Here is a 17,751-nt window from a genome sequence, read left to right as displayed (position 1 = left end):
TGTGACATTCGAATATTCGTTTAAATTTTTTTTTTTTTTTTTTTTTTTTTTCACACCTGGCATCCCCCTAGAAACGGTTCCCATTCGCGCTTGAATGGGGCTGTCATGCGTTTTCTCAGATCGGATAGTTCTCTCTGATTTATCAATATGAACAATGAACACATAAATGTGTTTTTGCAAAACGGATATGAATCCGAACTTCAAATCCCGCGCTATAGGCAGATGTAATGGAGTGCACCTCACTAGCAACAGATAAGCTGCATTTTACTGATCGTCAGCTAAAATTTCTAAATCAAAGACCGCAATAAGAGAGCGGCAACAGCCCTGGTAAGATCATTTCGGTTCTTTACTTTTAATGAAGTTGATTGTGTGTTAAAGCATCTGCGACCCACTTTCACTTTGATTTGCGATATTGCACGTTGGCTTGATGAAATAGATGCTGATCTGCGGTGACGCGTGCTGTAAGCGTCGTCATATCTGGCTATAACATGATATTGCCTAAAACACGCTCTCACACGGTTATTTTTTTAGCATTTTTGGGCGAAATACAATACTCTTATTTTAGAGCGCAGAACAGCGGAGTTTGTATGGGCAGAAGTGCATGCCTGAGCTTGTAGGCTATAACTGCGTTGCTTTGACATTGTGGAAATAGAATAGAAACAATATATTAGCCTACCCTTTACTGTGTCAGTAATTACTGTGCTGCTGATTTCTGATTTGAGAGTTATTTGTTACTCAGAAAAATATTAGGCTGTGTTTTGTATCACTAGTGCAGTGTCCGTTCTCGGAGCCCTGCGCGTGAGGCGCGCGCGCGCTTCCCGCTCGCGCTGTTCTGTATTAAAAGTTTATTAATTCTGAACGTGTCACGTCTCGCGTGTCTATATTGCACCAAATGTGACACTGCACTCGTGAAGTCGATTGGATGAACGGTTCTAAATGCAAGATAAATAATCTAAATGCAAACAGACAGACGCATAGAGATTCCTGCCTTTATTAGAGAGAAGAATATGTTCAGCCCCCTCCCTCCGAAGCTTCGAATATTCGATGTTAATTCCTATCGAAGCTTCGAAGCTCAAAAAATGGTATTCGGACCAGCCCTAATACTAACAAGGTGACGGGAAACAGCTGTGTGCAATGATCAATGATAGACAGAACAGGATGATGGGAATTGTAGTGCATGAGAGAATGACTGTGGGGGACAAGGACCTCTAGTGGTTACCCAGGGAAACACAAACCAGACACCGTGACATAAGAAGGACATTATCAAGTAATAGTTGTTCTGAGTTTTTATATGATTTAAAGGAATATTAATAGCTGTAGGCCTATATCGTGCTTTAGCAGGCTGCAATAATTATTTAGGGTTGTGTTTTTCTCTCTGTATCCGAGCTTGCAAAACAGTATGGAAAAGAGTTTCTTATTTTCACACACTTGTTATCAAAATAAGTCAGACATTCAACATTTTTGTCATAGTACATAAAGGTGAGTAAGTGATTTCTGAGAAACACTGTTGATATCTGAAATCAATCTAAATAAACACACCTCTCCCTTCATTGCTCCGCCCCCAAAATGCACAAACATGCAATGCAAGATTGTATGTCTTTATCATAGTTGAAGCTGAAGATGATGAACTAACGACAAGAACAAAAAATGAACACACAGTACTGTAATGAGTTAGCTCAAAGGGGAAATATTAATAATAACTCATAACTTTTTATGATTAATTATTAATATTTGGGTCAGTTAATTGGATTAACTTGATGTAGCTAAATGAATATTACAGTCATTTAATCAGTTTGTCCAACGAACTCTTTTTGTTTATTCATTTATTCTAAGTGTATCTTTCATGGCCACTTAGAGCATGTAACAATTCAAGATCGTAAAATAGACTTTGTTGCAAGCAGAGAATCAGAACCAAATACATATTGTGCACAAGTTTCATTAACTAAATCACAAACATAACTAAACTAAACAAACATACATACATACATGCATAGGTAAAATGGTAAGTGATATGGAACCGGAAGCAGGAAATGGAACTATGGAAAAGATCTATTTAACTATGAAAAGAACCATCAGCTTATCATTTTCAGAGCACCTCATTAAATTGAAACTTGCATGGTCTGTGCAGTGGACACAATTCTTGAAGTTGTTGAAAATTGAAGTTGTTGGTTCTGTGAGTGTCAAATGTTAAAGTTGCGATTGTTTTCTTCTCCGCTGGATGGAGAAGATATGATGAATTTGCATGGTTAGTTCGACTCTGATCTCATGGCTGGAGTGGAGATTGTGGCCTGCAGGCTCTGGGCCGGAGAGGACACGCAGAGAAAATGGCGGGAGTTGCGATGGAGTTCTTCTGCATTGAATGAAGACGTTGTGCCAAACTCCTGAGGTTGTCCTTGATTCTGTTGTGGTTGAGAGAGTCCTCTCTTTCCTGAATGAGCACATGGCTGGTTGTGAGTCGAGGCCTGCTGCCCTGGGGCCTGCTGAGGCCACGCTGGACAGCACGGCAACCTGAACGTACCGAGAAGGCCAAGAGTTGATCGTTGCCCATTCAGTGATGGTAAGGTTGCAGTTTTCTTCTGAGTTGGATTGAAGAAAATACAGTCTGACTCCTTTGGGAGAGTGAAATCAAAGCAGGCGGTGGGGGGTCCCCACAGACATCAACACAGAAGAAGCAGCAGTAGAGAGCCAGAAGAAGAGAGAGGAGGGTCACTGTGAATTTGTCTCTAATAAAGCCTGAGAAAGGCCCCACCTCTCCGGGTTTGCTTGACCAATGAGAAGGGTGGAATTTCCAAGCAGGAAATTGATTTATGAATCTTTGTTTTAAGCGTGCTCATTTGTATGTGCAGCTGGATTGGTTTCTGATGAAGAAACTAAGGAAGATTCTTGTAATACTAATATGTTGCACGGCTATCGGCATATCATGTACACAATCATTTCGATCTTCAAAGTACCTATTTATAGAGACCAAACATGTAATAGGTGAGGTTACATTGACCGTTGGTTCTATCATAAAATACACAGCATCAAAAAACTAATATAATTAAAAACACTACACAAGAAGTAAATCATGGGGGGGGGGGGGTAATTCCTAAGAGTGGGCTTTGAAGCTTATTTGTTAAATGTAACAAATACTTATGTGTCTGATTGTCTCAGTCGTTACAGTACACAAGAGCACACGAGCTCCAGACGAACAATGACACTCAAGTGTCCTGTTATCTAACATTACAACACCAGCATATCTTGATTCTGTGAAACATAGCAAAACCAATGTTACTCACATATGGAGCAGAAACAACACAACCTCTACAACCGTTTTCAAGCCTTCCCGCTTCTGTCTCTCCAGCGCTGGAAAGCTTTTCTAATATTATTGCGGATTCTAAAGCTCTTGCCTGATCATAACCATTGTTTTTCCAGTGATATTCCTCTGACCATAGTGATAGGTCAATCATGAACAATTTGTTAATTTTGACATAACACAAGAACAACGAGTTGTCTCAGAGAGTGATTCGTTCAATTTGTGTTGACCGCACATGCACAACATCCTAGGTTCGAAACAGCAATAATTAGTTTTGGGTTTGAGTTGTTCGTTCATCCTGTGACAGCCCCATAGGCTAAGGCAATGCAGTCGGTACCGGAAACAGAAATGATCAGTTCACCTCCAGAGTGTTCGGGTCTGAGTCATTCGTTCTTTTGTTACGTTACGTGACAGCCATATTGGATATAATAATTCCCAACCTTCCTTACCAACAAGCGCTTAATTCGTTTTTAATTCTTACAGTAAGATAATGCGTTTCTATGCTAGTTTATATCACACAATTCTGCCTTTATAACACACAATTGTGACTATCACACAATTCTGACTTTATAACACACAACTGCAGCAAGAAATAAAAAAATTTACACAAGGTAAATGTATAAAATCCAAGACCATTGTTGGCCAACAAATATTGTAATCAATACATTTTATACATTTTTGTCATCCTTTCTGTTGAAATCTACCTCCATATAATTGACCTTTTCCTATGACATTGTGAGTTTTATTTTGATTACCTGTTCAACCAACAGCTATAGCAATACGATTACAATTTTAGTTTTACAAAAAAAAAAGATTGTAATTCATTAGGCCTATATGAAATTGTCAATTTCATAGAAACATAGAACATAGCAATTTAGATCAGTGTGAAATAGATGCAGTTTTATTTAAAACAGAGCCAGCCCCATCTTTCAGGGAACAACATTTTTGTTTCCCCATGCAGGCATAGCGAATAAATTGAATTAAACTGATGTTGCACTTACATAAATATGCATTTTTTATTTGTGCCAGTAAATAACATTTAAAATAAATGAATCAATTCTAATAGGGTCCGTCCTCACACCATCTGTATCAGGCTCTAAATAAAGGTTAGAACTTTAAAGTCTGCTTTATGACTGGCACGTCCATTTTATTAACTATTCATTGTTGATATCATCAATTAATATAGCCTTTAAATATTTTGCTGGTCATCACTGCAGCCGATTTTAAAGAGGCAAATGATCAGATCTGTGCTCTGTTTGTGATGCGTTAAGGAAAAAGTAAAGTCAATTTGTGTCTTAACCCTCATGTGGTCTTCGGGTCATTTTGACCCGGAGAAGATTTTCTTTTTCCCAAAAATACTAGTTAATGTTATCGCATTGGACTGAAACTTAGTGACTCTGTTCCCAAAGGGTATAACTACTTCTCAAATGTTTTTTGAAAATTTTCGTACTTTTTTAGGGGGGGTTTTGATACCTTGTTACACTTGTGGTCTTCCCGGGTCAAAATGACCCGCCTATAAAAAATAGCTTATAAATCACTCATTACACCATATTTTCACCCAATCTTGGATTCAATCTTTTTGTCAACTTGTTCTCTTTCAATTAGGACTGGTTTTATATTTCTATTTGCATCTAATTAATCGTAGGCCTCATTTATTTGACAGTAGGGATCTCATTTTTTGAGTAAAAAAAACATTATTTTTGAATAATTTTGGAAATATTAAATGAAATCTGAAGAAAATTGGCACTGTTTATCACACTAGTCTACTTTAATATTTCACCAGGAATTTTATTTTGAAAAACTTTTATTTTGGAAAAAATTGTACATAGTCACACTTGTGGTCTTCCCGGGTCAAAATGACCCGCCTATAAAAAATACTTATAAATCACTCATTATACCATATTTTCACCCAATCTTGGATTCAATCTTTTTGTCAACTTGTTCTCTTTCAATTAGGACTGGTTTTGTATTTCCATTTGCATCTGATTAATCGTGGGCCTCATTTATCTGAGAGTAGGCATCTCATTTTTTGAGTAAAAAATAAATATTTTTGAATAATTTTTGGAAAAATCAAATAAAATCTGAAGAAAATTGGCACTGTTGATCACACTAGTGTACTTTAATTTTTCACCAGGAATTTTGTTTTGAAAAACTTTACTTGTGTACAATATGGTACAGAGTTACACTTGTGGTGTTCCACTGGGCCATTGAGGGCCATTGTGGGCCATTGTTTCAATGGGCCATTGAAAGTTAATGGGAGAGACCAATGCAAACAATGAATGGAACAACACAAAATAGGTATCATTTTAAAGCTTAGAATCTCAGCTTTTTAATGCATCTAATCACTTTGATCACCTCCTAAGGAGAGCTGAGTTATCACTCTAAAACAGAGTGTTCCCCCGCAGGCGCCACCTAGCTGCGAAATAAATAATCATAATATTTTTCAAAACTGTTACCTTGATCAACTTAAAATAGGTGTCATTTGAAAGCTTAGAGTCTGAAACTTACAATGAATGTAGTCAGTTTGATAAACTCCTAAGTAGTGCTGAGTTATTTGCTGATAAATAGAAAAAAACAAATTCATAATTTATAAACTACTTTTTGTACTACATTCAGCAATATGTCAAATACATCATACAGCTCAGATAGTCCTGTGTCATATGTCATTTGAAAGGTCTCAATTAGTAGAATACAGCAAGAATAATTGTTTCAGGCTTTTTTCTAAACTTGAGTGAGATTTTTGTAAAAAGAAGCCCTTCAAGAGACCCATGTGTAAACCATACATGGATGAAGGAAGTTTAGACACATTTCCACTCGTAATTTCATAAAACATGCTCCGATTGTGGAAAATGACACATCATTATTTACAGCAGATGCTTACAATTAAAATGAGTCCAAACTCAACATAATCCATCACTCAGAACTAAAGATATTCCTCATGGAGTTCTAACACAAAAAATACTACAGACACACAGACTCACATAGCCAAGCAAGGTAGCTTAGACTTGGCCTTTTTACTTGTAACTTCATGAAACATACATCGATCATGGAAAATGACACATCGTTATTTACAGCAGGAGCTCATGATTAAAAAGAGCCCAAACTCAATATATTCCATCAATAAGATCTAAAGATATTCCTCATGGCGCTCTAACACAAAAAATACCACAGACGCACCTAGCCAAGTATATACTCATGAAGCTCTCACGTTTGGTTTTTGCTCATAACTTCATGAAGCATGCACAGATCGTAGAAAAATGTACATCATTATTTTCAGTAGACTATCACAATTAAAAAGAGCCCAAACACAGCACAATCCATCACTCGGATCTAAAGATATTCCTAATGGAGTTGTAACACACAAACCCCCACAGGCGCTCACAGAGCTTTGAATATAGATGTAGCCTAGCACTTATGTCGCGTTTTAACTCGTAACTCAATGAAGCATGCATAAATTGTGGAAAATGGCACATCATTATTTACATGAGATTGTTAAGATTAAAAAGAGCCCAAACTCACCATAATCCATCACATGCTCATATGTGTACATAAACAATGAACATGCTCCTGAAAATGTTTCAGTCTCTCCCATTCACTTTCAATGGCCCATTGAAACAATGGCCCTCAATGGCCCAGTGGAAAACCGCAAGTGTAATTCTGTGCCATTTTGTACAAAATAAAAGTTTTTCAAAACAAAATTCCTGGTGAAAAATTAAAGTACACTAGTGTGATCAACAGTGCCAATTTTCTTCAGATTTTATTTAATATTTCCAAAATTATTCAAAAATAATGGTTTTTTTACTCAAAAAATGAGATGCCTACTCTCAAATAAATGAGGCCTACGGTTAATCAGATGAAAATAGAAATATAAAACCAGTCCTAATTGAAAGAGAACAAGTTGACAAAAAGATTGAATCCAAGATTGGGTGAAAATATGGTATAATGAGTGATTTATAAGCTGTTTTTTATAGGCGGGTCATTTTGACCCGGGAAGACCACAAGTGTGACAATGTGCCATTTTGTACAAAATAAAAGTTTTTCAAAATAAAATTCCTGGTGAAATATTAAAGTAGACTAGTGTGATAAACAGTGCCAATTTTCTTCAGATTTCATTTAATATTTCCAAAATTATTCAAAAATAATGTTTTTTTTACTCAAAAAATGAGATCCCTACTGTCAAATAAATGAGGCCTACGATTAATTAGATGCAAATAGAAATATAAAACCAGTCCTAATTGAAAGAGAACAAGTTGACAAAAAGATTGAATCCAAGATTGGGTGAAAATATGGTATAATGAGTGATTTATAAGCTATTTTTTATAGGCGGGTCATTTTGACCCGGGAAGACCACAAGTGTGACAATGTGCCATTTTGTACAAAATAAAAGTTTTTCAAAACAAAATTCCTGGTGAAAAATTAAAGTAGACTAGTGTGATAAACAGTGCCAATTTTCTTCAGATTTCATTTAATATTTCCAAAATTATTCAAAAATAATGTTTTTTTTACTCAAAAAATGAGATCCCTACTGTCAAATAAATGAGGCCTACGATTAATTAGATGCAAATAGAAATATAAAACCAGTCCTACTTGAAAGAGAACAAGTTGACAAAAAGATTGAATCCAAGATTGGGTGAAAATATGGTATAATGAGTGATTTATAAGCTATTTTTTATAGGCGGGTCATTTTGACCCGGGAAGACCACAAGTGTGACAATGTGCCATTTTGTACAAAATAAAAGTTTTTCAAAACAAAATTCCTGGTGAAAAATTAAAGTAGACTAGTGTGATAAACAGTGCCAATTTTCTTTAGATTTCATTTCATATTTCCAAAATTATTCAAAAATATTCAAAAATAATGTTTTTTTTACTCAAAAAATTAGATCTCTACTGTCAAATAAATGAGGCCTACGATTAATTAGATGCAAATAGAAATGTAAAACCAGTCCTAATTGAAAGAGAACAAGTTGACAAAAAGACTGAATCCAAGATTGTGTGAAAATATGGTATAATGAGTGATTTATAAGCTATTTTTTTATAGGCGGGTCATTTTGACCCGGGAAGACCACAGGTGTTATAGGGTTTTGAACACCACATGAGGGTTAACACACATTCATTCTTTAAAGCTTAAAATAAAAACAAGCAAAACATGATTAAAACAAGAAACAGTACTCAAGTAGCCTGTAACAACGACAAATAAAAAGAATACTTATGCACAATAGTTTTGTACTTTTTGAGTGTAATGGGGTTACAAACACTCTTCAGATTTGCGTGGAAATGAAACTATACACACTTCCTCGTTCTCACACCTGACAGAACACGTAATTTATTACAGGATCACCTGAGGAAAACAATGTGTTCGACAATTTGTTGAATTCACCATACTGTACATTTAAAATATAAATAGTAAATAGTAAAAACTATATCTTCTTTAGGGGACTGGTTCACAGAATTGCGTAGACCACATGTTCTGCATTAGTTTAACAAACAAAAGGATTCGAAAATATTTGTTAAAATAATATAACAATGGGATAGGTAACTGCTCCCCTGCTCCGTGCTGCAGCCCTGTATGTTGAGTTAGCTGTTATCATCGAAGCTTTGCCTTTTTACGGCTGCTCAAACCACACTTGTCCAAAGTTCTCCTTAAGCAAAGTTTAAAATATAAGAGTCAAACCAGTTTTATCTGCAACACTGAAGAGACAATTGTTGGATGTTTCAAAGTTAGACCTACACTTCATTTCAGTCCACTTTACACATTCTACTAAATATAAGTAACTTTGCATGTCAACTAACTCTCATTAATTTCCAACTACATGTCAGCTAACTCTTATTTGAGTATTAGTAGACTGTTAGATTAGGGTTAGGGTTAGTAGAATAAGTTGACATGTATTTGAAATGTTACTTATAGTAAGTAGTGTTTGTTGGGGAGCATCAAAATAAAAAGTTAGCAGAAATTAAGCAGACAAACTTCTAATACTCAAATGACTGATAGTTGACGTAGTTGCAAAGTTTCTTATAGTTAGTAGTGTCTAAAGTAAACTATCGAAAGGTTTACCGAAAGATAAAATGAAGAAAATGAAAAAATGGACAGAACAACATTAATATTACTATGTTATATATTTACAGTATGATTAGAAAAGGACAGAGTTTGAGGTGGTTAGTGGGAAGTTTCACATTGATAAACTGATAACTGACTGCTGCAATTCATGGTGGGTTGTTTGATTCAAGTTTTTTAATAGGTAATTTTCATTGCCATTAAAATAACTGAACATAAACATACAAGCTTGATAAAAATGATAATTTTAGAAGAAAATTTCAGATGGCACTTAGAGGCTTTTGCATCTGAAGTTTTCATATATATATATATATATATATATATATATATATATATATATATATATATATATATATATATATATTAGTGGTGGGCATAGATTATTTTTTTTAATCTAGATTAATCTCACTGTAATATTGGAATTAATCTAGATTAAAATGGCTCATTTGAATTCTGCCGAAGGCATTCAGAATATGTGTGCTACCCAAATAATGACTAAAGGGCACGTGTTTCTTAAATACAAAGTGACATTTAAAAGAACTTGTGAAGAAATGCCAGAGATTTTTTTTATTAAAACTAACATAATAAAGTATGATTTTTTTTTTTTTTTTTTTTTTTTTACTTTGAGCAATGATGGAGCTATAATAGACTCTTCTTAGGAGCATATAAAACAAAACAGCTCCTTGGAAAAAATGAAATGTAGCCTAATATTGTAGTAGTTATAAACAAAGGACTATTTTTAGTTCAGATTAACATTTGAGGGCAGCAATTTTATTCATAATGTCAAAATAAAACCAACGTAATAATAATAGAAGAAAATCCAAGGCACTCTTCTTTTAGAAATTAATAAAAAGCCTTTATTTGACTGGCTATTTCATGTTAGAAAATTTTAAAAGACATGGGAAAAAAACAACCCACGCGTAGCGGCACAAACAGCCTTCTTCAGGTTATGGAACGGTTACGGCTGTTTGTGCCAGTCAAATAAGTCAAATAAAGGCTTTTTATTAATTTCTAAAAGAAGAGTGCCTTGGATTTTTTTCTATTAGCCTATTATTCACTGAATTCCCGACCCCAAAGAGCACCTTCTAAAAAAACTTTTTTGAACTCCTTGAGCACCCTGGACATTTTTCTCAAAACCAACGTACTGTAATGTTAGGCTTGAAAGCATTATAGTCTACTATTCCTGCCAAACTTCCATGGTTGCAGTTAGTGTTACTACAGTAAATCCATGGTAAATGTTGCAGATCTTTGGACACTGGATAGTTCATTCATGTCACAATGTTTCTTCCTGGTTTCTATGCGCTGTTTGATACGTTAATAACGGAGAAATGTGAATGTTTCTCACTAGATCTCGCAGCGATGTTATTAGCGAATTCAAATTATTTCTTTACTGGATCTCTTAGCACTGTGTAGTAACAGTGTCGCTTGATCAAGATCGGCTCGCGCTGCTTTGGTCCAAACTGATAAACAGCGGTCCGTCAACCACACAATAACGAGTAGCTCAGTTTCGTTCCGCTTAGGCCTACATTACGTTTGCCATTTGATGTCGGACAATGTTGTGGTTGCGCCAGCGTCTCTTACATTATGAGCGCGCGTACCACGCGCGACCCGCCTACATTTGAAATAACGAAATTTTGGTCGGTAGGAAAAATGGTCCAACGAACCGTTCGGTATGCGTACCGAACACCGAACCGAATCCGCGCTAAAATATCAAGGTGAAAGTCATCATAGCTTGCGTAGTATAGACCCAGCTCCCAACCCAACTTTGAGAATAGATTAACAGCGATATTTTTTTAATCGCCCGATAAGAGTCTCACGCTAACGCAGCACGTTAACGCCGATAATGGCCCACCACTAATATATATATATATATATATATATATATATATTTTTTTTTTTTTTTTTTTTTTTTTTTTTTTTTTTTGTCAAATTCAATTTAAAACTTTTGAAAGTTTTAGGGTTTGCTGTGCCAGCCGAGGAATTGTCATTGAGGTTCACTCAACCATTCTGTGTATGTGCACTGGGTTACTGGGTTGCTCTGGGTTTTGCCATGGTTTAGGACAAAATGTTGCCCCAATGAATATTACCCCAATAAAATTGAGGCCACCCTTGCCTGTTTTTCATGCCCACAGGGGTGTTTTTAGTTCCTCCATTTAAATAGCTGCATTTAGACCTGTTATCTCCTCCTGCTTCACTGTCTTTGTGTTACAGCCACAGGATTTTATAATTTAATGAGAAAATCAGAATATTTCATTGTCAATTTCATTAACATTTATCTTAATAAACTCTTTATTCACTCATACATTTCTTCTAATGCAGTATCTGTAAGATGTTTATATATTTTTTTTTAAAGTGTGATATTTTGTTTAGTACTGCCAAGGTGGCTTTGTAACAGATATTTACATATTTTCTGCAAGATAAAGCAAGAACTGAAATTACCCTGTTTAAAAATGTACTACTGACATTTTTTATCTGTCAATGTTTTTCAGATGTCAGGGCCTCATTTCCTGAACAACAATAGACCTTGGCTCATCTTACATCTGTCTTTTTTTAAACTCATTCATGAAATACATTTCAATGCAAAATCAATGTACATATTTAAAGGGGACATATCATGCTAAATCCACTTTTTTAGCCCTTAAATGCATTTAGTTGTATATTTGGAGTGTTTAGAAGTACAGAAAATTTGAAATTATTCTCTTCAGGTGCTTCGTTGATATCTTTATATTCTGTTTTGGCCTTATTTTTCAACCTGTTCCGATTTTTCTGTTCTCTATGACGTTTTTTGAACTATTACGTCACAGTATTTGCAGCGGAACTGCCAAATAAGGACATTGACTTCCAGCCCAACACTTCGAGCAATCCGCCATTTTTATTTCTCGCTGCAATTTTGTAGTCCAAGCTAAAAGATGCAGAAGTTACGAGAGGGTAAGTTAAAATGTTCGGTTGTTGAATGTAGTAACCCACACGCTTCATTACACCATCTAATGTAGATGAACTGCCGCGCTTGTGACAGTGCGCATGTTTAACTGAAAGAACGAGCAGAGAGAGAGAGACCCGGTCGCGCGCACGCACTCTCTCTCTTCGGAGCCAGGCGAAAATGTAAACAAGACTTCACCGTCTCCAAACTAGACGCTGTCTTGCTCTCTCTCCCTCGCACATATTAATCAAAATAAATCGACACGGTGGTAAAAGGTCGGAAGACCAAAGTTTCATGTTGTTCTGCAGGTTCGTCGTCTTCATTTTCATCTCGCTCCGGCTCCGACTCTGGCTCGAACATGTAAGGCTGGCTGGACAAGTCTTCCGTTGTTGACATTTTGTTAATAACGTGTGAATAAAAAGTTTCTGTGCCGCTAGATAATCTTATCTCTGCTATCAAACTACAAAAATGGCCGAACGGGGTGGAGTTGAACCGAGTGTAACCTCTGCATCCTGGAGAGGGGGCGGGGTATGAAGTGTCTCAATTGTATTTAAAGAGACCGCACCAAAACGAGTTGCTCTCAGACGCACATCAGAAAAGGGGTAGAAAAGGGGCCTGTGGAGCTATAATAATGAGGAATTCAGACCCAAGCATTGCAGTTCCGCTTTATATAGACTACAAATGTATGATTTATATGTAAAAAGGAACGATTTAAAAGCATGATATGTCTCCTTTAAAAATAACATCAATCAAATCTGTGGAACTGAGCTGAAGAACTTTTTCAGACTCGCCCTGGAGTTCCATCCTCTCTCCTTTGCAAACCTGAACACACTCCCAAAGAGATCAGGGAATGAATCTATCAGGTTGATGCTCTCTGCGTCCTCTGGACTATGTAGAGAAAAGAGACACCAAAAAACATGTTCTGACACACAATACTACTAAATTATTTAGCAAATGTGCCTCACGTCACATGTAACTCACTAATGCTCGTGTAGGTTGCGTATAAAACGCAGCAGGCCCAGTGTGTTCTCAGGATAGCCTTTCTTCTTACCATCCAGTTTCTGGACAATCTCAGACGGCAACTGACAAAAGAAATATTTACTTTATTACTTTTGCTTTACTTTATTTAAAGTAAAACAGGCCATGAACTACATACAAATGATTTGTAACAAGGAACATCTTGAAGAAATTAAATCAGATTCATTAAGTTTTTACTAATTTCATTTATTTAATTATATTTAAAAAGTTTATATTTACATATGTATATAAATATGTTTGAATATCTCTGCACAGAGTTAGACTCACTTTAGTTTTCCATTCAGAAAAGCTTTTCCCCTCATTGTATTCTTCAATGGCATGAAGGAGCTCCTCATCAACATTACGACAGTTTTCGGTCTCATTCTGGTTCCCCACTTTTTTCAAATACTCCACTCTCCTGACCGGATTTCAAAAACAGCACAATCTCTTCAGATGATAAAAAAGTATCTACAGTGGATGAAATTTTTCTCTTCATTTAATATAAAATCATATTAAGCTAGTACTATAAGTAGTACTGAACCTTTCTGGCTTGTTTAGACTGATAAATGTCATTGCCAAATCCATGTAATTTTCTACCTTTCATCAGTCCAGAAGAAGGGGTGTGCAAGGGTTTGCTCCACTGTTGGTCTCTCCTCTAGAGTTTCATTGATCATCCACTCGACGAGATCCTTCGCTACTTCATCATCCAGATGTCCCAGTGAGTATTTTCCTTGTAGAATGTTGACTTCACAAAATGGGCCTTTACCAAACGGATGGTGTCCTCTAGAGAGAATGTAGTACACTAACATCCCAGCAACCTTCAAACAGGTTACAGTGTTAAGTTTAGAATTTCCATCAAGTACAATTTAAATTCATTGTATTTGTAATTGTGTATTTAAGTCAATAATTGAATTTCTAATAATATATTTTTAATATACATATTCTAACATGTTCTAATAATAACAATATTGTTGACTTAAAAAAGGGAAAGATCACCTGAATGTCAGAGCTCCTCTTGTACCCAATGTTGACCTCCTCATCTAAGGTCTCCTTTGCCTTCCAGCATCTAGTTCCAGCAATGCCTGTTCGTAAAGTCGTTTGGCTTAGGTTCAATCGACGACTAATGCCAAAATCAGCCAATCTAGCTTTTCCATTTATGTCTATTACAAACAGAAGTTTTAAATTAATTGAAGAAAATAAAATCAGATAATTGTAATTTCTCAGGTTTAACTCCTACCAATCAGAACATTCTGAGGTTTGATGTCCCGATGAAGCACTTTGGTCTGTGGTTGGTGTAAAACCTGTAAGCTGCAGAGAACTTCCTTCACAAGCTTCTTCAGAACCAAACTTCTCTCAGTGTTATCATCTGGTAAATGATCTTGGATATATTCATCCAGTGTGTACTCACAAAGCTGAAGTACAAGGTATCCAAAATCCTCATCTTCTGCAAAGTCCACATATCGCACAATGGAAGGACTATCAAGCTGTGGAAGTCGTAGAAATTCCTCCTCATTCCTGAGAGCTTGGTAATTAGACTTAATCATTCGTTTCACAGCCACTTCTGTGCCGTCATCCCTCAAACCAAGGAAAACTTCTGTTCCATCACTTCCTTTAGCGATCTGAAATTCATCACTACGAACAAGAGTAAGGTTTCTCAGCCTATTTTTATTGCAAATATCCATGTTGGCTAGCTTCTCAAGCTTAGGCCTCCAACGATGGCTGATCTGAACCCACCTTTTTGAGATATTCGAGTTCTCAGCAGGCGGTGTGAACGGCTGCACACTTGAGTTTGATTCCTCAATGGATTTCACAACAGTGTCTGGATACGGTTCCTCTTTATCTTGCAGCTCACCTTCTTGAGATCCCAGTACTTGCTGGATTTTTTTCTTCTTTTTCTTCTTCTTTTTCTTATTTCTGCTTGTTGATAGAGCAGAAGTCTCCTCACATAAACTATCCACTGCACTTGAACCTGCTGGATGTCTCAGTGATTCATCAAACTTATGCAGTTTTTTTTTCATGACTTCATCCATCTCTGTCTCTGCATTTATAAGTATCATCTCTGGGATGGGAGACAATCCACACAATGCAACAAGTTCAGGAGCAAAGTCATTTATATTGGCGAAAAGTCCATATGTCAACATTCCAATTAGACTTGAATAATCAGGACGTGTGAGAGGCAATAGACTTTTGCATAACTTCTCATAGACAGAATTGTTTGTACTCTCTAGTTTCTGCTCAGACGTCTTCTGTATCATGACATTGATTATCTTTAGTATCAGATGATTCACTATTTCTCCTTGTGCATTTCCAAAGCGCTGAAGACTGTTTGTAAGAACTGACACAAGCTCACTGAATACCTGAGGAGAGATGCTTTCACTGACACGCAAAGCAGCATTTAAGCAGTTCAGTGCACTTGGCCAGTTTTCCTGAGGGATTCTTGGGAAACGCTTGATGAGTCCCTCAATGTATCTGTCTGCACTCTTTGTGTCTTTTAACCACTTGATGGCGGTCTGACGATACTGCTCTGCACCATGACCAATGACACCAAAGTAGATCTCAAAATAAATCAAATTATCAAAAGGATCCTCTTGAAAGAAATGTTCCTTAAAGTCTCTGTAAACTTCTGTCTGTTTTTTCATTCGTACAGCAAAATGAAAAGAGGAAGATATACGTACTTTGTCAGACACTTCACCCTGTGAAGACAGTCGATTAATCATTCTCTCCACTTTTTTAGCAAGTTCTGGATTCACCCCATAGTTTCTTCCGGGTGAAGCTCCAGCCTTTATAAGTGCTTTCACAATGTCTTCACGGTCATGATCAACAGCACATTGCAATGGAGTAAACATTTGTAATCCATGTCCATCTGGGTTAGCTTTTGCTGCAAGAAATCTTTCCACAATACTCAATGGAACTCCAGTTGTTAAAGCAGAATAATGTAGAGGTGTTTGTCCATTTGTTGAGGGTATGTTAGGATCAGCCGACTCTTCAAGTAGATAAGAGCAGATTTCTTCATTTCTGCATATAACTGCTGCTGTCAATGGTGTAACATCATCATTCCAGACTTCAGAAGAGTACAAACCATTAATATCTCTGCCTTTTAATAATTTCTGAAGTCTCTCTGCCCTGTTGTCTATGATACATTTTATTATGGGGTGTGTTTTTCTAGGTCCTACTGGAACTTGAACTGGAACCGAAACTACCTGGAGCTGGAATGCCATGGATCTTCAAATACTCATTACAATCTGTCAAAAGATGTCAAACACTTGAAATTCAGGCACTGAGTAGCATTATTACTTATTTTCTTATTTATTTGCATTGATAATAGACACAAAGTTAATCCTTGCATAGTTTTTTAGTCCATTTTTGTGTTTAGATGAAAATCTTTAAAGTCTGTCAATATGTTGTCATTCCATCTCAGTAAATTTTCCTCTGATTGTCAATGAAAAAAAAAAATAGAATAATTAATTAGTTTTATAAAATGTGAAAACATTTTTTTTTAAATGTATAAACATGAAACTTGAGCTCCTGAAATAATGCCATAGTACACTGAAGTAGCCTATTATTTTTGGCAGCAGCTATTTGCAACAGCAATAGATGCTATTTACACTAAATGTAATTTACACTAGGCTATATTCTATTTTACCCACTGTAAAAATAGCAGTATTTTCTTTGCAATAAGTGTAAATAGTAGTTAGATAATATTTGCAACTCAGTATTTTAGTACATTACAAAACAGTAAGCAATAATAACATAATAATGTGTCAAAAGTATCTGCTGTGCACCTAACTCCCTACGCCAGTGCGGCTATCAAAACATTGTAGTCAAAACGAGATACGGAGACACTCCGATTGCTAAAAGAAGCAATTATCTGTGATTGCTGATAGCCTAAATGCTTTAAAAACAGTCTGTCAGTTAAAATTACGGCTTTTCAAATATAATCTTACATGGTTATAATTAGCCTACCTGTTTTAATCCCAGAAATTGCAAAAACTTAAATCAAAAATCAAAACAAACGAGATTTGACTAAAAGAGAGACTATCGGTATTGGTATCTAGCCTATCGTATCCGACAAAAAAGCAATAGGGGCTGCCTGCAGACAGACTTCTCCAGTAGCACTGCAGTACACGAGATCCAGGGGGCGGAGTTGGATCCAGAGCTAAGGGGTGGAGAATCGGTAGGTTTAGGGGTGGGTTTAGGGATCAGGGGGTGGAGATGGGTAGGTTTGGGTATATGTAAGGTGGGAGGAGTTGGATCTAGATCCAACTCCTCCTCCTGGGGGGTCGTATGCGGTCGTATGGAGCTCCACTCAAGAGCGGAAATACGTCACCTCCACTGCGCCCGAGCGCATACGTCACCAGACGCCCCATTGGCCGCTGGATCTTACGTCAACGGTGCCGCCATATTGCGGAGGGCAACTTTCCCATAACGGGAATTGAGAAAAATGCCTGCTTCGTGTGCTGCTTGGGG

General features: G+C 36.5%; 1 protein-coding gene across 3 annotated transcripts; it reads right to left on the bottom strand.

Moving 5' to 3' along the window:
• Nucleotides 1-11,270: 11,270 nt before the first annotated feature.
• Nucleotides 11,271-17,405, bottom strand: LOC307155079 (uncharacterized protein). 3 transcript variants are annotated; one of them, XM_079865433.1, is made up of 8 exons: nt 17,248-17,405; nt 14,522-16,526; nt 14,281-14,444; nt 13,882-14,102; nt 13,573-13,702; nt 13,249-13,349; nt 13,012-13,155; nt 11,272-11,964 (listed from the first exon to the last, which is right to left on the bottom strand). In XM_079865433.1, exons 2-7 carry the CDS (start codon nt 16,500-16,502, stop codon nt 13,017-13,019), a joined length of 2,736 nt encoding a protein of 911 aa, XP_079721559.1. In that variant the 5' UTR covers nt 16,503-16,526; nt 17,248-17,405; the 3' UTR covers nt 11,272-11,964; nt 13,012-13,016. The 3 variants fall into 3 exon arrangements, with proteins under 3 accessions (XP_079721558.1, XP_079721560.1, XP_079721559.1); XM_079865432.1 differs by having other exon boundaries at nt 11,271-13,155; XM_079865434.1 differs by having other exon boundaries at nt 11,271-13,155; nt 14,281-14,366.
• Nucleotides 17,406-17,751: the final 346 nt, after the last annotated feature.

Source organism: Squalius cephalus, assembly GCF_949319135.1.
Source record: "Squalius cephalus genome assembly, chromosome: 3".
Lineage (NCBI taxonomy): Eukaryota > Metazoa > Chordata > Actinopteri > Cypriniformes > Leuciscidae > Squalius > Squalius cephalus.
This window is presented reverse-complemented; position numbering and strand designations above follow the sequence as displayed.